This window comes from Podarcis vaucheri, assembly GCF_965113315.1.
Source record: "Podarcis vaucheri genome assembly, chromosome: 7".
Lineage (NCBI taxonomy): Eukaryota > Metazoa > Chordata > Lepidosauria > Squamata > Lacertidae > Podarcis > Podarcis vaucheri.
Genome location: NC_138765.1, coordinates 99,086,568 through 99,103,275, shown reverse-complemented (window position 1 = coordinate 99,103,275; position 16,708 = coordinate 99,086,568). Strand labels below are relative to the sequence as shown.

The 16,708-nt window shown below is 47.8% G+C and overlaps 2 protein-coding genes across 2 annotated transcripts; one reads left to right on the top strand and one right to left on the bottom strand.

The window, feature by feature from the left end:
- The first annotated feature begins 255 nt into the window (after nt 1-255).
- Nucleotides 256-1,163, top strand: LOC309536620 (nuclear receptor subfamily 6 group A member 1-like). The gene is made up of 2 exons (XM_082230755.1): nt 256-353; nt 752-1,163. The coding sequence occupies exons 1-2, from the start codon at nt 316-318 to the stop codon at nt 1,008-1,010; spliced, it is 297 nt and encodes a 98-aa protein (XP_082086881.1). The 5' UTR covers nt 256-315; the 3' UTR covers nt 1,011-1,163.
- Nucleotides 1,164-7,751: 6,588 nt separating this feature from the next.
- On the bottom strand, nt 7,752-14,943 carry LOC309538112 (tissue-type plasminogen activator-like). Its single transcript, XM_082233361.1, has 4 exons — nt 14,603-14,943; nt 11,998-12,089; nt 10,590-10,761; nt 7,752-8,540 (listed from the first exon to the last, which is right to left on the bottom strand). The coding sequence occupies exons 1-4, from the start codon at nt 14,845-14,847 to the stop codon at nt 8,303-8,305; spliced, it is 747 nt and encodes a 248-aa protein (XP_082089487.1). The 5' UTR covers nt 14,848-14,943; the 3' UTR covers nt 7,752-8,302.
- Between the last annotated feature and the right edge of the window lie 1,765 nt (nt 14,944-16,708).

Genomic DNA, 16,708 nt, shown 5'->3' with positions numbered 1-16,708 from the left:
ATTGATTCAATCAAACAATTAATCATGGCATGGAATGGTTGAAGCTCTGGACCCCCCCTCTTCCATTTCCTGCGCCCCCCTACCCCTGCCTCTTAACCCCCGCCTTTCCTATTCCAGCAGATCTGTTGAGCTGAACGGATTTGCTGCACTCAGGGATCCATACCTGGGGGGCCCGGGGCCAACCCCCTACCAATACCTCCCGCACCTTCAGAGCTGCCCGGCGCACTCGGCCCTGCTGCCCCCGCCCCCCCCCCCCGGAGCCTTGACCCCCAGGCTCCCGCTCTCCTCATCAGCCAGCTGGTCTCGGCCGAGGACATGGGGCCCCTCGGCACCCCCATGCTCATCGAAGACGGGTGAGTGGCGCACCCCCTTTCTGCCCGCTGTTGGCCCCCTCAGAGCAGCACAGTGGGGAGCCTTGTCACACGGGGGGGGGCGCACGGAAATGCTGTTTACCTTCCCTCCGGAGCGGGACCTATTGATCCACTTGCACTTTTGATGTGCTTTCAATCTGCAGGGTGGCGGGAGCAGGGACTGAGTGACGGGCGCTTGCCCCTTGACGGGGATTCGAACCGACCACCCTAGGCTCAGTGATTTAACCCACAGCATCACCCGCGTCCTTTAAAAAATGCAAAGCAGACCCGTGAAAAAGAAACCCACGGAGGGGTGGTATTAAACGGTGCGAATGCAACGTCGGCCGGTGGGCCCATAACCGACACTCGCTTTGGGCCCCTAACCGCTCTCCCTCCCGCAGGTACAAAGTGACCCAGTCGGAGCTCTTTGTGCTGCTCTGCCGCCTGGCCGATGAGCTCCTTTTCCGCCAGATCGCCTGGGTCAAGAAGTTGCCCTTCTTTGGCGAGCTGTCCATCAAGGACTACACCTGTCTCCTGGGCTCCACCTGGCAGGAGCTGGCCCTCCTCTCCTCGCTGACCGTCTACGGCAACCAGATTTTCGGAGACCTGGCTGACGTCACCGCCAAGTACTCCCCGTCCGAAGAGGAGCTCCACAGGTGAGGCTGATGGGGGGGGGGGGAGACAGTCGCGGAACTGAGAAATGGCACAGAAACATTACCTTTACAGAACGTTACGTTACGGAAGCACCTCTTACATCTCACTTCTTAGAAGCTAAACGTAAGGCAGTGGATTTCAGATGGTTGATCATTTATAAACCTCAAACTCCTGAGATAAATGCTGTTTACGTCTGAAGGGCAGCAGTTGAAGAAGGAGCAAAAAGGGTTTTCTTGTGTGTGTGTGTGTGTGTGTGTGTGTGTGTTTCTTTGTGGCTGATTAGCTGTTTTCCCTGTGTAAAGGTCAGAGGGGGCAGGGTTTCTGTTGAGGCAGGGGATTAGCTGTGGGAGGAGCTTATCAGAGTCTGAAGGGCAGTTATACCCATCTTTTAGATTTAGGGGAGCTAGTCTCAAACGTTTGTTGGGGGAGACCTAGGTTTTTTTTGTGTGTGTGGGGGGGAGTTATTTGTCCTGTCCTCAAGCTTTTTGTGATGGAGGACCTCTGTAGCTACCCCCAACGACACGATCTCAAGATGGAAGGGGAGGGAACAGCTGCAGTCGCCTGCGATTCCTGCGCAATGTTTGCCATCTTGCCAAAGGTTGCAGGCAGCTTTACCTGCAGCAATTGCATGTTGATTACCCTTTTAAAAGACAAAGTCCAGCAACTGGAGGAACGTGTAGCTACGCTCCAAAGAATTAGAGAGCTGGAGCTCTTCTTGGAAGCAACAGAGCACACCGTCTCCACCAGAGAGGAGACAGGGGACTCCCCTGAGAAGGAGGCTAGTTCACCAACACAGGAGCCAGATATATGGAGAAACGTGACTCAAAGAAGTAGGAGGCCCAGGGTTCACTCTGATTGTTTAGAAATACACAATCGCTTTGAGGTCCTCTCCCCTAGCATGGAAGACGAAGAGCAGACTCCATTTGAGGATCTCTCCCTCATTACAGTCGATCAGGTATATGAAGACGAGCAGCAAAGTCAGTCCTCAGGGAATGTGCAGGCGACCTTGGAACGGACAGCTCACGGAAGAACCCCAACCAAACCCAAGAGGAGGCGTGTAGTGGTGATAGGGGATTCCCTACTGAGGGGAACAGAAGCAGTGATCTGTGGGCCTGACAAGATGTCTCGGGAAGTGTGCTGTCTCCCCGGGGCTAAGATCCAAGATGTAACTGAACGACTGCAAGGAATCATAAAACCCACTGACGAATACCCCTTCCTCTTGGTTCATGTGGGAACCAATGACACTGCAAGCAATAGCCTCCAGAAGATCAAAAGAGACTACGAGGCTCTCGGCAGGAAATTGAAGCAACTAAATGCACAAATTGTCATCTCGTCTGTCCTCCCAGTTGAACGACGTGGCCCAGGGAGAGAGGGCAAAATAGTGGAAGTGAACAGCTGGCTTCGCAAATGGTGTAAACAGGAACGGTTTGGATTCTTAGATCACGGACTGCAGTTTCTTGAAGATGGACTTCTGGCAAGTGATGGGCTGCACCTCACAACGGTTGGGAGAAATGTTTTTGCCAAAAATCTCAGAAACCTCATCAGGAGGGCTTTAAACTGACTAATGTGGGGGAGGGAGACAGTGCTCCTGAAGGTAGGAGTCTATCAATTAATGAAGATGATCATCCAAATGTCATAGACCAAGTGGAGCAAACAGCACGCGGACCTAGTGGAGGGAGGAAAAAATCCTTAAATAAGAGACACGGGGGAATGATTAATGGACTTCAATGTCTGTACACTAATGCGCAAAGCATGGGAAATAAACAAGATGAGCTTGAGCTCTTGGTACAGCAAACTAAATATGACATAATAGGCATCACTGAAACCTGGTGGGATAAGTCCCACGATTGGAATGTAATAATGGGGGGATACAATCTATTTCAGAGAAACAGACCAGACAAGAAAGGAGGAGGAGTGGCGTTATATGTCAGGGGTGTGTATACCTGTGAAGAGATCCAAGATTTAGAACCTCAAAGCCAAAGTGAGAGCATTTGGGTCAAAATTAAGGGAGAGAAGAATAACAGAGACCTCATTGTGGGAGTTTACTATAGATCCCCAAGCCAAACGGAGGACATAGATGATGCCTTCCTGGAACAGATGGCCAAGCATGCAAAAGGAAGGGAGATAGTAGTAATGGGGGACTTCAATTACCCGGATATTTGTTGGACGTCAAACTCAGCCAAGAGCATAAGGTCAAACAGATTCCTCACTGGCCTTGCAGACAACTTCATTGTCCAGAAAGTGGGAGAAGCAACAAGAGGAACAGCCATTTTAGACCTGGTCCTAACCAATGTTGATGACCTGGTTAGTGGGGTAGATGTGGAAGGATCATTAGGCGCGAGTGATCATGCTCTTCTGAAGTTTACTATACATCGGAAAGTAGCAGCCAAGCATACTAGGACTCAATTTCTTGACTTTAAGAAAGCCGACTTCATAAAACTTAGGGAAGTGCTGGGTGAGATCCCATGGACAGCAATACTAAAAGGAAAGGGAGTTCATGATGGCTGGGAGTTTGTTAAGAGGGAGATACTAAAAGCACAACGTCAGGCAATACCAATGAGACGGAAACATGGAAGGTGCCTAAAGAAGCCAGGGTGGCTATCTAAAGAACTTTTAACTGAATTAAGATTAAAAAAGGATGTGTACAAAAAATGGAAAAGGGGGGAAACCACCAAAGAGGAATTCAAACAAATAGCCAGCACATGTAGACACAAAGTCAGAAAAGCTAAAGCACAGAATGAACTCAGGCTTGCTAGAGAGGTTAAAAGCAACAAAAAAGGCTTTTATGGGTATGTTCGTAGCAAAAGGAAGAACAAAGAAACAGTGGGGTCACTCAGAGGAGAAGATGGTGAAATGCAAACAGGGGACACAGAAAGGGCTGAACTCCTCAATGCCTTCTTTGCCTCAGTCTTCTCCGATAAGGAAAACAATGCCCGACCTGAAGAATTTGGAGCAAATGATTCAGCAAAGGAAACACAGCCCAGAATAACTAAGGAGATAGTACAAGAATATTTGGCTAGATTAGATGTATTCAAGTCTCCAGGGCCAGATGAACTGCATCCAAGAGTATTAAAAGAACTGGCAGATGTGATCTCAGAACCACTGGCAGTCATCTTTGAGAATTCCTGGAGAACAGGCGAAGTCCCGGCAGACTGGAGGAGGGCAAATGTTGTCCCTATTTTCAAAAAGGGGGAAAGAGAGGACCCAAATAATTACCGCCCAGTCAGTCTGACATCAATACCAGGGAAGATTCTGGAGCAGATCATTAAGCAAACAGTCTGTGAGCACCTAGAAAGGAATGCTGTGATCACCAATAGTCAGCATGGATTTCTGAAAAATAAGTCATGTCAGACTAACCTGATCTCGTTTTTTGACAGAATTACAAGCCTGGTAGATGAAGGGAACGCAGTGGATGTAGCCTACCTTGATTTCAGCAAGGCATTTGACAAGGTGCCCCATGATATTCTTGTAAAGAAGCTGGTAAAATGTGGTCTTGACTATGCTACCACTCAGTGGATTTGTAACTGGCTGACTGACCGAACCCAAAGGGTGCTCATCAATGGTTCCTCTTCATCCTGGAGAAGAGTGACTAGTGGGGTGCCACAGGGTTCTGTCTTGGGCCCGGTCTTATTCAACATCTTTATCAACGACTTGGATGATGGACTCAAGGGCATCCTGATCAAATTTGCAGATGACACCAAACTGGGAGGGGTGGCTAACACCCCAGAGGACAGGATCACACTTCAAAACGACCTTGACAGATTAGAGAACTGGGCAAAAACAAACAAGATGAATTTTAACAGGGAGAAATGTAAAGTATTGCACTTGGGCAAAAAAAATGAGAGGCACAAATACAAGATGGGTGACACCTGGCTTGAGAGCAGTACATGTGAAAAGGATCTAGGAGTCTTGGTTGACCACAAACTTGACATGAGCCAACAGTGTGACGCGGCAGCTAAAAAAGCCAATGCAATTCTGGGCTGTATCAATAGGAGTATAGCATCTAGATCAAGGGAAGTAATAGTGCCACTGTATTCTGCTCTGGTCAGACCACACCTGGAGTACTGTGTCCAGTTCTGGGCACCACAATTCAAGAAGGACACTGACAAACTGGAACGTGTCCAGAAGAGGGCAACCAAAATGGTCAAAGGCCTGGAAACGATGCCTTATGAGGAACGGCTAAGGGAGCTGGGCATGTTTAGCCTGGAGAAGAGGAGGTTAAGGGGTGATATGATAGCCATGTTCAAATATATAAAAGGATGTCACATAGAGGAGGTAGAAAGGTTGTTTTCTGATGCTCCAGAGAAGCGGACACGGAGCAATGGATCCAAACTACAAGAAAGAAGATTCCACCTAAACATTAGGAAGAACTTCCTGACAGTGAGAGCTGTTCGACAGTGGAATTTGCTGCCAAGGAGTGTGGTGGAGTCTCCTCCTTTGGAGGTCTTTAAGCAGAGGCTTGACAACCACATGCCAGGAGTGCTCTGATGGTGTTTCCTGCTTGGCAGGGGGTTGGACTCGATGGCCCTTGTGGTCTCTTCCAACTCTATGATTCTATGATTCTATGATTCTATGAAATGCAGATATTTTGAGAAATAAACGTATTTTATTTTTATATTTGGTTCCTTAATTCCGTCAGGTCTCAATTCTTATATCGACTTTCGTTCCTTCTTGTAATAATTTCTTACAACTCTATTTAATATTATTCTGGTTATTCTTTACAAATCTTAGCAATCCCCCCTTTGTTTGAACTAGATGGTCTGTCCCTTTAAAAATTCTTTTGCCTTACAGTATAAAAACCTGTGATTGGAAACTCCCTGTACCAGTCTTTAACATCAGCAGTCAGGAGCTTTTCAGCCCTGTTTTTTGAGTTTCTTTGAAACTTAAACAGCTTATCTGGACTCTCCTTGGCTTCAGCGAAAGCGACTCCAGCTGCGCTCCAAAGGCTTCAGGGATAGCTGCCCAAAATTCTGAAGTATTATAATCCTGCATGATTTCTGTTTCTTTTCTTCACCTTTAACTGCCCTGAACCATTTTGCTTGTTTTTCTTTTATCTTACTTGCTACTCTCTTTCTCCTTTCATCTATTTCTGTCATTTCTATATATGAGGACTATTTGATTCCTGCAGTTGACCTTTCGCCAACATTTGCTGTTTGTGCTGTCCTCAGCATCCTGCTGGGCACCACGCAGAAATCAAAGAGGGGCACATTCTGACTCCCAGGCTTGCAATCTAATAAACTATGGTATGTAAGAGAAAGGGAATGCAGAGGGGAGAAAGGAAGATCATGAAAAAACAGCAGGACAGACAGAGAGAGAAAATGCACTTTCAATAAGTAGCTGTTTGGCTCAAAGGTGGAGAAATATCCCAGGCTTATGGAGCAGCAGGTTCAAAAAATGAACTGCTGAAAAATGGCACACGAGAGCTGGAACATTGGAAGTTAGCGTCCTTCAGTCTTGAGACAATGGAGTTCACCTCTGGGGGTGAAGTCCACCTGCTGCTATAGCAGCACTGGAGTGACTTCCCTGGGGCACAAGCCTGGGCAGTGTGGACGGAGGTCCTGGGCTGCCCAGGCGACAAGACCCTGCTCTGGGCCTCGCTCAAGCTTCAGCTCAACCATGTGCAACTGAAGAAAGACAGTCAGTTAAGGTTACCCTAAAACCCCCAAACTGTTTATGAATTCCCCCTCCCCAGCCAGGCCTCAAAGCCTCGCCTCAAGCACTTTTCAAATAAGGCTAAAAGCGTTAGCTAAGCATATTCCTCTTGCTGTAACAAAAAGACTCTAACGAAGGTAGAGAACAGAGTCCATTGTTTCTCAGAGCCTGTTTGTTTCTAAGGCCAGTGGCCTTGTTAAAAACCAAATTGCAACTTTCTTTCCGGGAACTATGCCAGGACAAGAGAATGAAACATATCTGAACACTCTGAAACCCCCTTTGGTTTCTCACCCCCTTTCTGGGAAGAGTCCAAAAAGAGTCCCAAGACAGGAACTTTCTGTTCATGCTCAGGAGACATGGGGCAGAACTTTTCAGAAGGAGGAGAAAGGGGAGGGAACTGGAAGAGGAATATATACTCTGTGCAAATGGCTGTGAAATCCTGCTTGTTTTGTGACTCTATCACACTTGCTCCTCTGCCCCCCCCCCCATGGCAGAATAAAAGCTCTTTCTCTGGATTTAACCCCTTGGTGTCGTTTGACTCTTTTCGTCCCTGCTTGGGTGCAACGATTCCTATCCATGGTTTAAAGGGCTAGAAAGGCTACATTTCTTGGTGCGTTAGTTAAGGACTGACTGTCTTTCTTCACAACATCCCTTACAGGGGGAGAAAACTGGCTGCCTTGCAAAGTTGCTGGATGGATTACTTTCATAGAACAACAAAGCAAACATTTTGTGTCTTGGGGGGAATAACAAAAAACCCTGCCCCAGACCTTGAAGGGATGTTTCCTGTCTGGGGGGGGGGGGCGGGTATTGAGGTAGATGGAGAATTGGGACTTGCCTCCCAATACAAATAGCAGGAAGAATCATAGAATCATAGAATCATAGAGTTGGAAGAGACCACAAGGGCCATCGAGTCCAACCCCCTGCCAAGCAGGAGCGGGGGAGATCCGGACTGCAGCAGCAAACCCTCCCCACAGCAGAATCCCACCTGCTATTACTCCAAGAAAAACCTGCACGAACGGAACAATTGCTAAATGCACAAATGTTGCTGCCTCCCACTTGGCTTTTCATCTCCAGAACCACAAATTGCCTCTGACTTCAAGAGACTTCCTGAGGGGGCAGCAAGTGCAGAAGAGATGGCAAATCAGGCGCCGGACTCTTACCTTTCCACAAAGCAGTGGGCAGCTGAGAGGACCCAACAGGAATGGATCAGGACCCCACCACAGAGGTAGGCCTCCACTCCTTGTACCCTGACAAAGATGGCCGCCTGCCACGGGTGGGACTGGATGTACGAGTAGAGGCCTCCTTTGATCCGAAACTGAGACTGGCGGTACTTTCTCGTTCCACACGTGGCCAGGAAAACAAGGAAAATGTGCCCCAGACTCAGATACAACGTTAACTCTCCGCTTGGGGCAAAATGCTCTCCCAGGGCCGACCTCTTCATTTATTTAGCACATTGCTATCCCATCCGTCCTCTCAAAGGAACCCGGGTGGCAAACAGTTCAATGATAAAAGCATCTTCAAAACAATTCCACTACAGATGCAGACACAGAAAGATCTCTGCTTAAAAGTTGGAAGAGGAAGGTCTTTGGTTGGTGCTCATAAGACAATAGACAGCAGTAGTATTTATCCCACCTTTCCTCCCAGAGCTAGAGCCAAGGTGGCTCACAACATTTAGAAACATTATTATAAAATACAAAGCAATGAAAACAACAGTAAAGGTACATCAGATCACCATTGGAGCCAGCAACTGAAATGCAGTTTGCTGGCATTTTGCCCCACGGATAAGGCAGGCACTTACAGCAAGCTGGCACATTGCAGTATTCCCATTTCCTCTTGCCACCCCTGAGCACGTGGCACCAAGGCTGGGTGCTATTATCAGGATTCCTGCAACACAAAAGTGGAACAGGATTACTTCAGAGATCAAATGCTCCCCCCTCTCTGCCCCTGCAAAGAGCAGCAGTGTGGGCTACCCAGGTTTGTATGTCCCCTGAGGATGATGTTCTGGAGTTTACGGAGGGCTGCTTGATAACCTTTGTTTTTTGCATGTACTTAGAACAGCTTTTTCCCAACACTCCTGACGTTTTGGCCATCAGCCCCATTCAATGCAGATTGGTCAAGGCTCTAACGAAGGCGCCACATTCTCACCATACATTTAAAACACTATGATGCCACTTTAGAGGGCTTCCTGCAAAGAATTCTGGGAGCTGCAGTTTGTTAAGTAGCCTGAAGGTTAGTAGGAGACTCCTGTTCCTGATCCGAGAGCTAGAATTCCCAGAGTTCCCTGTGAAGAGGGATGAATATCATAGAATCATAGAGTTGGAAGAGACCACAAGGGCCATCGAGTCCAACCCCCTGCCAAGCAGGAAACACCATCAGAGCACTCCTGACATATGGTTGTCAAGCCTCTGCTTAAAGACCTCCAAAGTAGGAGACTCCACCACACTCCTTGGCAGCAAATTCCACTGTCAAACAGCTCTTACTGTCAATAAGTTAAACCACTCTGGGAATTGTAGCTCTGGGAGGCAAATATGAGTCTCCTAACAACTCTGAGCACCCTTAACAAACCATATTTCCCAGAATTATTTGGGGGAAAGCCATGACTCAAGCGGCCCTCCAGACGGTGCTGAATGATAGTTCCCAACATCCTTGGCCCTTTTTGTGGGTGCATGGGAGTTGGAGTTCAGCAACAACCGGAGGGCCAAAGGTTCCCCACCCAGCTTAACACAACATGAATTTGAAACTGGTCCACGCCACAGAAAGCTCTGCATCAGCCGTGACTTCCTGTGTCCATCCATCAATCCATCCTATACTATAAAGTCACAGGCAGGCCTGGAAACACTTGGGGATAGTCAAAAGCCATTAAATCCAGCATCATCTCCTCCTCCTGGTCGGCTTTCACAGACACTGTGTGAAGTGGCCTCTGGCCTCAGCTGTGATTCAAAGCCTCACTCAGAGTCCTTGGGAAGGGGGCGCTTAGAGAAATTGTCCTCATCCCAATTTTATTCTAAAAGATCTGAATAGTTTCTGCACTGGAAAGCAATGCTATTGAAACTCTCCCTTGTTTTTACTGTTTTCAAGTTGGACAGAGCACTAGGCAGGCATGTTTTGCAACAGCTTTCCGTTCTTTTGCACTTCTTCCCTTCCCTGCAATGTGTTCCCGGTGCACAGATGTGCCCTGGTAACACACTACCAATGCATTGCCACAATGCGTCAGGGTTGCCTTGGGACAAGTCAAGGTACATTCAGGGATGGACCACAGGTCCCAGGTTCAATCCCTGAAATGTTCAGTTAAAAGGATCCCAGAGAGAAGGGGACTCTCAGTGAAAGTTGGAAAGTGGCTGCTAAACATGCCCTCCAGATGTTTCCCACCAGCCTGGCCAATGGTGGGATGCCAAGGGACCCACGTTCCATCTCCAGTCAGTGCCAATGCCAGTCAGTGCCATATTGTGGTGGGTGCAGGGAATGTACAAGTCCACTTCCTGAGTTTCTAGATAACTGCATCGAGATCCATTGTGTGTGGTGTGTGGTTTTTTACCAGTGTGCAAGATCATATATGCATACACCAGTGGAACACACGCCAAGACCCTGAATGCAATCCTACACATGACCACATCCAAATTCGGGTTTTCACCAATATTTTATCAACAACCACATAGGCATTTGTAGCAAACATGAATGAAATGGCACAAATGGATTGGATGACCCAAAAAACACAGCCTCATCTAATTGCAGAATTATTTCTATGAATTCAATAAAAGCAGCACACAGGGCAGAGCCAATCAGCAGGTTATTGTTCTTACACTAGATAAGGCAGAGTGGTCCAGAGCCTTTTTGGAAAAGCCAAACACATATCTTATCAATAAGCCATGTTTTGCATTTAGTTTTTCTTTTTGGACAAAAAACTGCAAGGAGAAAAGGTGAGGGTCGGCTTACCTGCAGAAGTTGTGGCTGGTGAGACCGAGCTGCTCTGCATCCTCCCGATGGGAATTGAAGACCAGCCCAGTAAGGAACTGGGAATCCCACCTCAAGCAAGCAGCACCCCATTCCGTGCGGTTGTGGGGACCTCGATAGTTGTTGCCTCTTCCAGAAATGCAAGTGTGACTTTCTGTGACAAAAAAGGCAGGTTTGCATCAGGCCCGAACCACATTCATGGGGCATATAGTTTGAGGTTTTTTTCTCACTGCAGATTTTCAATTGTGAAGCCTACATTAAAAGCACATCCCCCCCCCCCAAGAATCATAGGAGCTATAGTTTACCTCTCACAGAGCTACAATTCCCAGCACCCCTGATGACCCACAGTTTCCAAGTTGGGGGGTGTGTGCCTTAAATGTATGAACCTTGGGGCAGGGATCCACTTTTCATCTGTACAGCGCCATAGATGTTACAAGGGATGGGGCTGGTTCTTAAATTAAATTTTACATATTTTATTTAACTAGAAAAGTTTTAAATGATTTTTATTTAACTAGAAAACCAACACAGACAAGAAGAAAAAGAAGAAGGAGGAGGAGGAGGAGGAGGAGGAGGAGGAGAAGAGTTTGGATTTAATATCCCGCTTTATCACTACCTGAAGGAGTCTCAAAGCGGCTAACATTCTCCTTTCCCTTCCTCCCCCACAACAAACACTCTGTGAGGTGAGTGAGGCTGAGAGACTACAGAGAAGTGTGACTGGCCTAATAAAAAGCTGAAAGTTACTGTACATGTCTTAGAACAAAGCTTACACATACCTTATGAATACGAGCCCTATTAAATAATTTGTAATAAACAAGATAATACATTTTTCCTGCAAGCATGAAGGTATCAATATCCAAAATGCAACATTAAGAAAATGTTTAAGTTGAATGCCATCAGAACATTGCAAAATGATTATTTGAAGCCAGCACCCTCCCATTTTTATTTAATTCATAATCAAGTCTCTTTTAGTATATATTGCATCTTCTCATTGTCTCCTTTTTCTACCGTAATGAGCGAGTTTGGTCACTGAGGCCAACTAACACAAGTTTTCTACTCCATTTTCCCGCAAGCATGGCAATAACCATAGATGAAGCCAATTCTTTGTTTCTGCAAAACTAAACATGCTGCACAAATAGGGAATGATTGTGGTGGAACTAGAGCTCCAGATTCCACGCAAGATTCTCGGAGTCTGGTGCATATTTCTATTGAAAAGGAGCAGACCAAAATACAAGTGTGTGGGTGTGGAATTCACACAAGTTAATTTGGATCAGGGCCGTGATGTGGAGAGAAACTGCTAAAAGCCTTCTTCCCTTCGGCTCCAATGCTCATAGCACAACATTTTCACCGCCCCACCTGGCTCTGCCCCACTGCAGAGGAGCCTTGAACCTACTGTTGGCGCAGGGAGGGAGGCTGCAGAACTCAAAGCTGTACTTGTTTCCTTTGTAGACAAAGCACCAGGGCATGATGTCGGAATCAGGGTTTCTAGAGGAAAGGAAAGGCAAACACTGGGCATTTTGTACCATTAAGACATTTATCATAGCAGTGTGGAATTGTAGAGCTGGAAGGGACTCCAGGGGTCATCTAGTCCAACCACCAACCTTCTGGTTGATAGCCAGATGCACTGGCCCACTGCACCACTGGGGACAGCTGCAAACTCAGCTGCAACCTCAAAAATAAGGGAAAAAATGGGGGGGGAGGCCAACATTTATACTCAAAATAATACACTGATAATTTCAAGAATGTAGGAAGAGTCTTGCTAGATCATACGAAGAAACATCTAGACAGACACTCGGTTCTCACAGCAGCCAACTAGAAGTCAGTGAAAGGCTTGGAAGCAGCCTTTCCTGGGTGCAACAGCACTTGCCCTGTCCCGCCCCCCACTTGCTATTCAGAAGCCGACTGCCTCCCCCCCCCCCCAGGGAAGCATCACCTCCGTCAAGGCCAGTAGCCACTGACAGCCTTATCCCCCAGGAAAAGGTCAAGAAAAGGGCTGCTAAATTAATTAAGGGATGGAGTGACTCTCCTATGAAGAAAGGCTGTTGCATTGGGGACTTTTTAATTTAGAGAAAAGGCAAGTGTGAGGTGACACAATGAAATTTTATGAAATTATGCAAGGCATGAAGAAAGTGGTTGGAGACGTTTTCTTCCCTCTCTCATATCACACCCAATGAAGCTGAATGTTGGAAGATTCAGGATAGATTTTTTTAAAAAATAATTCTTCATGAAGTGCAGAATTCAGCTCTGGAACTCACGCCCACAGGGGCAGTGGTAACCACCAACCGGAATGTCTTTAAAAGAGAACTGGACCAATTCATGGAGGAGGAGGAGGAGGAGGAGGAGGAGGCAGCAGCGGAGAGGGGCTCTTGATGGCTGCTGGCCATTTTGACTCTGCTTTGCCTCCACCGGCTCCCACAGGCTCCTCTTAGGCTCGTGGAAATTGGTCTTCTCAACCCAAGTTGGTGGTTGACACTACGCCTTGGGGGAAGGAGCTCCATAGTTTAATTCTAAGCCCTGAGGGAAGACTTGTGTGGTGTAGTGGTTAAGAGCGGTAGTCTCGTAATCTGGGGAACCGGGTTCGCGTCTCCGCTCCTCCACATGCAGCTGCTGGGTGACCTTGGGCCAGTCACACTTCTTTGAAGTCTCTCAGCCCCACTCACCCCACAGAGTGTTTGTTGTGGGGGAGGAAGGGAAAGGAGAATGTGAGCCGCTTTGAGACTCCTGAAGGGGAGTGATAAAGCGGGATATCAAATCCAAAACTCTTCTCTTCTCCAAAGACGTCCTTCCTGTTGTCAGCCCTGAATCTTCCAATCTTCAGCTTCACTATATGGCCTAGATGTCTTCCTATTTATTCCCTTTCTCCACAAAGCGCACACAGTTTCATGAAATTATGATGAAATGATATTATACACCTCCACCTTGTGTGTCTTCCCAAAGTCTCACTTACACTAAACTAAAATGTTGTAACCTTTCCTCACAGTGGAGATGCTCTCAACCATTTTGGTCGCCCTTTTCTGAACCTTTTCCAGCTCTGCAGCATCCTTATTTGACAATGTCAATATTTCTCCCGCTCAGAGTAGATTTTGCCTACAAGGATGTATTTGTGGGAATGGATTTCGGCACTAGGAGAGGATACATGGTTTAGTTATTATTCTTCCTTGCTCACATTTGTGAGATCAACAGAGTACCATCCTTTGCAGCTTAAACTTTGAAGCTAAGAAAAGTTTGATTTAAGCTTTTACAAACAATAATCCAGGATGCTCTAAAGGCAGACTGGATTTTCCTGGTATTACCCATTGTCTACCCCTTAAAAACAACAATCACAACACTGTTTTGTAAAGAAGTAAAAGTAGTATTTACTTACACAATCTAGGTTGAAGTAGCAATTGCAGCACCAAATAAAAGCATGTTTATAACTACCGTCGTACCTTGGAAGTCGAAAGGAATCCATTCTGGAAGTCCATTTGACTTCCAAAACGTTCAGAAACTAAGGCGTGGCTTCTGATTGGCTGCAGGAAGCTCCTGCAGCCAATCGGAAGCCGCAGAAGCCCTGTTGGACGTTCAACTTTCAAAAATAGTTTGCAAACTGAAACACTCACTTCTGGGTTTGCAGCATTCAGGAGCCAAAATGTTCAGGAACTAAGCTGTTCCAAAACCAAAGTACGATTGTACTATCTAAGTTACCAAAGTACAAAAGGTAAGTTCAAAATTGTGTCTGAGCTGCAGACCTCAGACATGGACATGTGGTCAGCTTGGAAGCATGACGAAGAAAGAGGAGGCTGCCCAGGCTGGAAGGATGTAGGGCTACAGCTTCCTGCCAAAGCAGACAAAGGAAGTGATCTCACAGAGTTCTCTCTAGCAAATTTGACAAGAAAGCTCTATGAGCCCCTTCATGTGCCAATCTGGTAAAACATGAATTATTGGTTTGACTGCAATAATGTCCCATGGTATTGGGGGGCAAGAAGAAGAAGAGGCCCCTCCTAAACTCACTTTCTCACCTGCAATAGTTGTGGTTTCCAAGGCCCAACCTAGCGGCATCTGCCCGGTACGCATTGTACCGCTTATTCCTCAAGGAATCGAGCTTCCAGTTCAAGCACTTGGCTCCACTCACAGTTGTGTTCCATGTCCCCATGTAGCCCTCTCCAGCGCCCTGGTAACACTTGGCTTTGGTATCTGAAAAAGGAGGAGCAGAGCATTCAGTCTCCCGCCTGTTCTCCAAAGGTACTCTGCACACATCTTGCATCCATGGGGCTGCTCGGGATCAAGATGGGAGATTGCAGCCGTGGTCACTGGGGGCTAGAGAGCAGAGGCCTATGGGCCACATGTGACCCCCCAGGTCTATTCTGTTTCGCCCCTGGGACTCTCTCCAGGCCCCCCTGCCCCCAGAATCTCCACCCCTCTCCTTTGCAACCTCTCCTCAAATGTTTCTGACTTGCTGGAATGTGGTCTTGAACTCTGATAATGGTTCTTGCTTGTCTGGCTGGAGGATAGAGCGGAATGCCACAGTTTGTGTGTAGAAACCAGCCTCATGAACCAAAGCAAAATTCACATTCACTCCTGTGCCCATTTTTGCCCCCTGCTAGATGAGGTGGAGGATGGAAGAACCACAAGGCCATCTCCACCTATGTCCTCCCTGCTCTGTGATGCAGTCCTCCTCCTTCCCCACTATTCCAGCCATCTTGGACTGGAAGAAGCAGGAAGCTCATGACACTTTATGCCAGATGCTGCTTCCACGCTGCCTCTCCCTCACAGGCACAGCTAGCAAAGCCAGCAGGCCTGGCAGCCAAGCTACATACAATTTATTCTTATTACATTTCTATACCACCCTTTTCTTCCAAGGAGCTGCTTGGGAGTAAAGGTGGTATATAAATGTAACACACACACACACACACACACGGTGGTGTACATGGTTCTCCTCCTCCCCATTTCTTCCTCACAACAACCCTGCGAGGGAGGCTGCAAACGCCGACTAAGGTGCTTCCTGGCTGAGTGGGGAATTGAACCCTCCTCTCTGGGAGTAGGAGCTGGCACTCTGGCCATCCCACCCCAGTCACATCTTGGAACAAGGCTGCTTAAACTTGCTCGCTTTTATTTTGGAGAGAAAACTGCTGCAGGTATGTTTAGCCTGGAGAAGAGGAGGTTCAGGGGTGAGATGATAGCCATGTTCAAATACATAAAAGGATGTCACCTAGAGGAGGGAGAAAGGTGGTTTTCTGCTGCTCCGGAGAAGCGGACACGGAGCAATGGATCCAAACTACAAGAAAGAAGATTCCACCTAAACATTAGGAAGAACTTCCTGACAGTAAGAGCTGTTGGACAGTGGAATTTGCTGCCCAGGAGTGTGGTGGAGTCTCCTCCTTTGGAGGTCTTTAAGCAGAGGCTTGACAACCACATGCCAGGAGTGCTCTGATGGTGTTTCCTGCTTGGCAGGGGGTTGGACTCGATGGCCCTGGTGGCCTCTTCCAACTCTGTGATTCTAGGATATATCGAAGACCTCCAAATTCCTCTCCCAGTCAGCGCTAGGAGAAGGGCTCCACCTGCAGAAAGAGGGGAGAGGCCAGGCTGGAGACCCCCCCTCTGGCCCCTGGGGGTCCCAGGAGCCCTTTCTGGGCGGCCCTCACTTGGCCAGTTCCCCAGAGTCCCCCCCCCCCACTGGGCTCCAGTGGCCCCCTGAGGCCTGCAGGGATCTGGAGGGAGAGCCACTTCTCCTGTGGAACTGAGGAAGAGAGGTCTTGGCCCAGGTGGGGGGGGGCAGGCGAGGGCTGTCAAGTGGAAAGGACACATGCAGGCGTCATATTTGGAACATTTAACTTGAAATATGTGGGCCCCCCCCCGTAATTTCAGTCACGTTCTCTCAAGTCCCCTCTCAACGGTCAATCTCTCCCTCTTTCCAGGCTCCCCATCGCCTTCTCACACTGAGTTGTAACACCAGCGAGGAGGAAAGGAGCCTCTGAGGGATTCTCCTCCCCAACTCAGGTGGTCCAGACCAGCCATTCTCCGAAGGGCCCCCCCCCCTTCCTTGGGTGTCTGTCCAAACCTCCGCCTGGGAAGACAGGCGGGGGGGGGGGGCTCATCTCTTTTCTCGAGGAAGGCCCTGGGGTTGT

Excerpts from the sequence above, each read along its gene's own strand:
- LOC309536620 (XM_082230755.1), top strand. The coding sequence starts at position 316 with ATGGGGCCCCTCGGCACCCCCATGCTCATCGAAGACGG. Across the intron at positions 354-751 it reads CCCATGCTCATCGAAGACGG|GTACAAAGTGACCCAGTCGG; the intron begins GTGAGTGGCGCA and ends TCCCTCCCGCAG.
- LOC309538112 (XM_082233361.1), bottom strand. The coding sequence starts at position 14,847 with ATGCAAGATGTGTGCAGAGTACCTTTGGAGAACAGGCGGGAGACTGAA. Across the intron at positions 12,090-14,602 it reads GGAAACCACAACTATTGCAG|AAACCCTGATTCCGACATCA; the intron begins GTGAGAAAGTGA and ends CCTTTCCTCTAG. Across the intron at positions 8,541-10,589 it reads ACCAGCCACAACTTCTGCAG|GAATCCTGATAATAGCACCC; the intron begins GTAAGCCGACCC and ends TTTGTGTTGCAG.